The 6,059-nt window shown below is 36.6% G+C and overlaps 1 protein-coding gene across 1 annotated transcript in view; it reads right to left on the bottom strand.

Annotated features, from left to right (window-relative positions):
• Window positions 1-1,928: 1,928 nt before the first annotated feature.
• Window positions 1,929-6,059, bottom strand: part of LOC106670517 — a 9,428-nt gene continuing 5,297 nt past the window's right edge. The window contains exons 7-13 of the mRNA XM_014400952.2: window positions 4,796-4,982; window positions 4,532-4,733; window positions 4,296-4,464; window positions 4,094-4,234; window positions 2,649-2,797; window positions 2,275-2,509; window positions 1,929-2,219 (exon numbers count right to left, since the gene is read on the bottom strand). Coding sequence (XP_014256438.1) covers window positions 2,007-2,219; window positions 2,275-2,509; window positions 2,649-2,797; window positions 4,094-4,234; window positions 4,296-4,464; window positions 4,532-4,733; window positions 4,796-4,982 — 1,296 coding nt within the window. The 3' untranslated portion in view covers window positions 1,929-2,006. The remainder of the gene's footprint in view (window positions 2,220-2,274; window positions 2,510-2,648; window positions 2,798-4,093; window positions 4,235-4,295; window positions 4,465-4,531; window positions 4,734-4,795; window positions 4,983-6,059) is intronic.

Genomic DNA, 6,059 nt, shown 5'->3' with positions numbered 1-6,059 from the left:
ACTGACAAAAAAATCCTCATAATATTCGATAGCCAAGCAGCTATTAAAACATTAGCACATAAAAAAAATTACATCAAAATTAGTCAGTGAATGCATCCAAAACCTGGGGACAAACAATAATCTGATGATATCTTGGGTACCAGTACACAAGTGAATTTTGGATAACAAAAAGGCAGACAGAGTGGCCAGTGGGGAATCTGCAAGACCATATACAGGCCCTGAACCTGTTCTTGGGATAACAAAAACAAATAGATTCCTCTAACACAGAATGGATAAAAAAAAAGACAAAATTACAAGTGGATAAATTCAAGAGGTGCCAGACACAGCAAACTTATGAAAGAATCCTCACCTAAACTAGCAAACTTGCTGCTACAGTAAGAGAAGGCTAAATTAAGATGAATGAAAGGACTAAATACCAATCACTGGTATGTGAGAAAACATCTACACAATATGGTATGTTCGATTATGACCCTATATGCTATGAAGAAGAAGAAACAGCCATGTCATCTTCAAATGCGAAGCAACCACTTAATAGCGACAAAACCTGGGATACAAAGAAAACCCAGGGAAAGGAATTGTAGCAAGGGCAGTCAATGACCTAGTACTTCTTAGAAGAAGGCTCCAGTCGATTGCAACTAAGGAACTAGGAAAGTACAATTCACCAGAATGATGCAGTGTCTGGGGAACAAAAAAAACCCGACTTCCTAGTATCACATCGTTGAAAGCCCCAAGCAAACATAACACATTATACGACACACAGCTAAAAACAGTGAATTTACTGCTAACAGGGATGAGATTAAGCCAAATAGAATTTCATTTTGGAATTTTGGATTTGAGGACACGTTTAGGGCAAATTAAGCCTGAATTTGCTGGGAGAACCATTGAAATTCCACCGCTCGGGTGCAAGAAGCCTGACTCTCCAAAAAACCATAATTTTTGATTTACTGAGGTTAACTGAAAGATTTCAGTAATCACAGTAGGTCTCCAAGATTTTTTTTTTCATTGCTGGGAATCAGCTAGGATTACAAACCAGAACCACTAGGGTGGCAAATACAAGTCAGACACCCCAACCACTCAGCCACTGCAGTCCTAAGGTAGGGTTAATAAAATAATAGCCATCTTCTCGAACAGCCAAGTGGCACTGAAGGCTGTGCTGTATTCAGGCTATTGCTTATAAACATAAGACATGTTCTGATGTCTCTGCCACCCATTTTTTATGTAGCTATTCATTTATAATGGGCCATATGCCAGGGCCTATTATTTTCTTAATTCCTGCCTGCTGAAGAAGTAGATTTTCTGTTTTACTTTCTTTTTTCTATTTCTTCCTCCGTTTATTTGTTCAGTTTCACTTAGGGGCTCTTTCTTTTTCCAGTTTGTTCCTTGTTTTCATTCTCCTTGCATCCTCGCACCCACATCAGATATCTTAATGCGTTTTTTTCAGGAGTACAGATAATAATTATTCAGAAATCGTGAGATACGGTCTGGTGTGATGTAGGTATCAGAAAAACATTTTCTTTATCGTGCCAACGTTTCGATCTTTATTGAGATCATCTTCAGGTCTCAAAGTGTTTGTCTTCTGTGCAATTGTGCCATTCTTGCGTGTCGTGTTGAGAGTACAGATAATTTAGGCACCTTCAGAATTAAATATGGAGAAACCTACAGCCTTCTGGGCTGCTTGGCTGTCTGAGAATATTTATATGTGTGCATTTGCCTTTTAGTCAATGTTTGGGTGTTTCTGGTCCACAGAGTTCTATTGCATGGATCTCTGCTTGGAAAATTGATGCTGTGAGGCTTAAAAGTTTCTCCAGGTCAAAATTTGAACCTTTGACTCCTGTCTTAACTCTATGCTACATTTAGGATCTTCTCTATTAGTTAGTGACAAAATATGAAATTTAGTTACAAAAAACACATACAACTAACATGAATGCATATTATTTATTACATATTACAGTGTTGAACATTTAATTTTGAAAGTATAAATTTTATTAATAGTTTTTTTTGTGTTTTTAAATGGGATTTAGTTCTCTAACGGCTTTAACGGCTTTGCATAATGCTGCATAGTCCAGTCCGGTAATAATACCGTGTGAACGGCAAAATCCTTTGTAAACAAGATCCAATTCTCTATTGGTGAGTAGGTATTCATTACCTCTGCCAAGGTATGACAACGCTCTTGGAAAATCTTTTTTCTCAATGATACCAGTACCAACTTTGTCGAATTCCTAAAATCCGAAGGTTATGTAAAATATTATAAAGAGGCTTTTTCTCACAGCTTACCCTGAAAAGATCTTGAACGAAAAATTCCGCCTTGTTTCCAAGTTTGTGCATGGCTTCTTCCAGTTCTTCCCTTTCAATTCGGCTCATGGAATGAGCTCGTTTGTCCAGGATCGGTATACCAGCCAGTGGAATAATAAGTGGTGTCTTTTCAAGACCGAGCTGATATTCATCGCTGTAAATCGTCTCTAAAAATTGTTTGACATCGATGACATTATTGCGCAATGGCGTTCCAAATCTAAAACCACAAATAAACAAAATAAACAAATGAAGAACAAAATATTATAAAACTATTCACTTGCTTATAACATGATATAAAACATTACTCCTTGTATTGACTGTTTTTCTCCTTCAAAGAAATATGGAATAATACTTACAGTTTTACAACCATATCCATATCTTGTTGATTTAATCTAAATCCGGCAGATGAAAGTGCTCTCCATATCAGATTCATAGGGACAAAACTTTCTCTGAGTGGATTATATTGAGCAATATAATCATCAAGAGCTACACGAAGTTGTTTAACCTAAAAATTAACAAAATTATTATTGTAGTTTATCCTAACTTATCAGTAATTTAAGTACAAATACAATAAAGGAATTTAAAATATGAACTCTAATCTGCATGGCAAGCAGATAACAGCCCATGTGTCGTGAATGAGTTAAACACGTTGAAAATTGCACATTTTATCAGGCTTAATTCTTTTTTTTTTACTTCTTTTTTTTTTTTTTTTTTTTTTTTTTTTTTTTTTTTTTTTTTTTTTTTTTTTTTTTTTTTTTTTTTTTTTTNGATGTGATGTTTTAAGATTTTTCTTGTGGCTTTCCAGAGCGATCCATTGGAGGTTGTCAGACGGGATAGATAGGAGTGGAAGGTAGAGTTACGGAAGATAGATAATTCTTTTTTGGTGAGGTAGGATAATCTATTATAGGACTGACGATCGGAGGGATGTCTAGATCTTTGCCATATCGCCCGGGCTTGACGTTTTTGGATTAGGAGATTCGTTATATGTGGGGGTAGAGGGGGTGGTTCTTTAGAGATCATGGGATGGCTGGTGAGGTGAGCCTCCCAGGTCGCCTGCTGTACAGCAGAAGTGAAAAAATCCACAGCATCATCCACTTCTTCTGGTGTTTTTAGGGAGATTTTGAGGTTGATGGACTTCTCAAGGTGAAGGCGGAATATATTCCAGTCTACAGGACCAGTGAGAAGGGATTCTGGTTTTTGTTTATGGATCGGATTAAGCGATAGAGTTAAAAGGACTGGGCTGTGATCAGAGGATAAGTCGTGTAGAGTATTTATTGAGAGGTGTAAGGAATCGAGGTTTTTTGTTATAAAGAAATCTATTATGTCGGGAATGCGGTTAATGTCGGTAGGCCAATATGTGGGAGCGTGGGGGCAAATAAAGGAAAGATTGAGATCATTAAATGCTGTATAGAGAGAGCGTCCTCGGGAGTTGGTCACTCTGGAGCCCCATTGCAGGTGCTTAGCGTTGTAGTCGCCGCCGGCAAGAAATCGAGGGCCTAGGTCTTCAAAAAATTCCTGGAATTGTGTGGGAGTTATTGTTTTGTTGGGTGGACAGTATATGGATGCGATTGGTATGGTTGCTGACTGAAAAGAGACGTTGATAGCCGTGCTTTGTAGGAAGTCGGTGGCGTGGGTTCGGATGACATAATGTGATATGGTTTTGTGGATAAGGATAGCTGTGCCACCATGGGCTCTACCATCGGGGTGATCGGTTCTGTAAGTCTGGTATCCTTTTACTTCTAAGGATTATAAATAACCTTGTTTCATTACAAACAATTAATTTATGGTTTTAGGTAATTACCTGAAGTTTCAATTTGTTTATGACTTCTTCTGGTGAGCACAAGCTGATGCCCTTTTTCAGAGGAGGAGGGTTTTCTATTTTTATTGAAGGATTGTCATCGAACAGCTCAGCTGTAACATCTTTCTCAGTTGGAACAACATGCTGAAATCATAGTTTATTTTTAACAATACTGTTTTAAAAAACTATATGTTATACAAATTACCTCAACACCTTCATGAATTTCGTCCAAGAATCTGCGATAGTCGAAACCTTTCAAGTCAATGTAACGATCGTCTAAACTCTTCATTTCAGTCGCACTGAGAATTAGGTTCGCTTTGACTTCTCCAATTACCTTGCGGAAAGTTCCAGGCGACACATGACCAAAATTGCCACTAACAAAAAAAAAAAAAAATTGTCAGCGAATATAAAAGTAGAAAAATTAATAAAATATATAAATACAGGTCTTCTCTTTGAAAGTCAGTGATCAATGTCAGATGCCTTTCTTTCAAAAACTTTTGAAGCTTTCTTAACGCCAATTCACATGCTTCTTTTCTGACTTTAGTTGTGTGTGGGAAATAATTTCCTCTTATGTGCGTTCGCTTTCTCATATCTCTGATAGCAGGATATTCGCAAGTTACTGAACACATAATAGGATTCCTTGCTAAAACCCAACAGTTTCTATCTCATTAACTTATTTCATAAATTACACTGTAGCAAACGTACCATTTTGAATATCAGAAAGAAACAGCCTGTAATTCACTGATCTCGGATCAGAGAATACTCGATACAAATCACAAAGGCTTTTCAATTCTGTCTCGGTGAACATACAGCTTTTCTGAACCCCACAGTTATTAAGAACTTTTATAAACTGGAAGTCCAGGACTGTTCCACTACGAAGAGGATCCAATGGCTACAATTTTATTTAATTACTAAGAGAATTTGTTTCATAATTTAATAAAAGTTGGATTAGTTTATCCTGAAGCTATTACAATTTTAAGATAGATATTTTTTATGAGTGGATGTACAATGTTTGTGACTTTTTTCACATGATCAATTTTGTGTTACTGAGGAGTGTGCATGGGTTAAGTTTGGAGGGCTGGGCTTGGATTAGGTTAGATATAGGGACAAACATAGTTAGGTCAGGTTGGGTTAGGATAGAGTTAGACACAAGCTTGGTTGGGTTAGAAAAGTTTAGGCCAATAAAGTTAGGGTTAGGGATGGGATTAGATTAGGTTACATTGGGTTAGAGTTAGATAAGAGACGGGTTAGGTGATATATAATGAGGTTCCCTCAAAAAGAGATACAAACATTAAAAGAAATACAGTAACTAGGGTTTGAAGCAGGTTAGGAATAGGATATATGGATATAAACAAATATTTGCATGCACAATTTTTGAAGTCTTGGGCAATATGTTAGTATGTACCATAATTGCATTGAAAAACAGAAGAAACGCGTATTTTTTAAAGGTTAGGTAGAGTTGAAAAAAGGAAGATACGGGTTTTGTTAGGTAGAATATATGTAAGTCAGGTAGAGGTGGTTAGTTTAGGGTAAGGTTGGGTTAGGCTAAATATAGAGATGGGTTAGGTATGGTTAGGATTAGGTAGAGTTGGATTAGAGTTAGACACGCTTTAGGTTTTAATAGTTATTTCAGGTAGGGTTATTATAATGGATAAATTGGATTAGATTAGTTAGGGCTAGGCTTTGATAATAGGTGAGTTAGGTTACCCTAGGTAGGGTTAAAGTTAAGTTAGAAACAGGATATATAAATATTTTCAGGCCCTATTAGTGGCTATTTTGGAAGTTTTATGTTTAGAGGAAGGAACAGGGTAGGTTAGTAGAGTTAAATTAGGGACAGGTTTGGTTAAAGTTAGGTTAGGGTTGGGTAAATAGGATTAAAGTTAGGGGATGGGTTACTTTAGTTTAGGTAGGATTAGGGTTGGTAATTCATTTATACAACTAGTACGAATGTTCTATAAAATATACATAT

Source organism: Cimex lectularius, unplaced genomic scaffold (genome assembly GCF_000648675.2).
Source record: "Cimex lectularius strain Harlan isolate CLEC.00 unplaced genomic scaffold, Clec_2.1 scaffold31, whole genome shotgun sequence".
Lineage (NCBI taxonomy): Eukaryota > Metazoa > Arthropoda > Insecta > Hemiptera > Cimicidae > Cimex > Cimex lectularius.
Note: the sequence above shows the minus strand (reverse complement) of the source record. Positions and strands in the feature narration are given on the sequence as shown.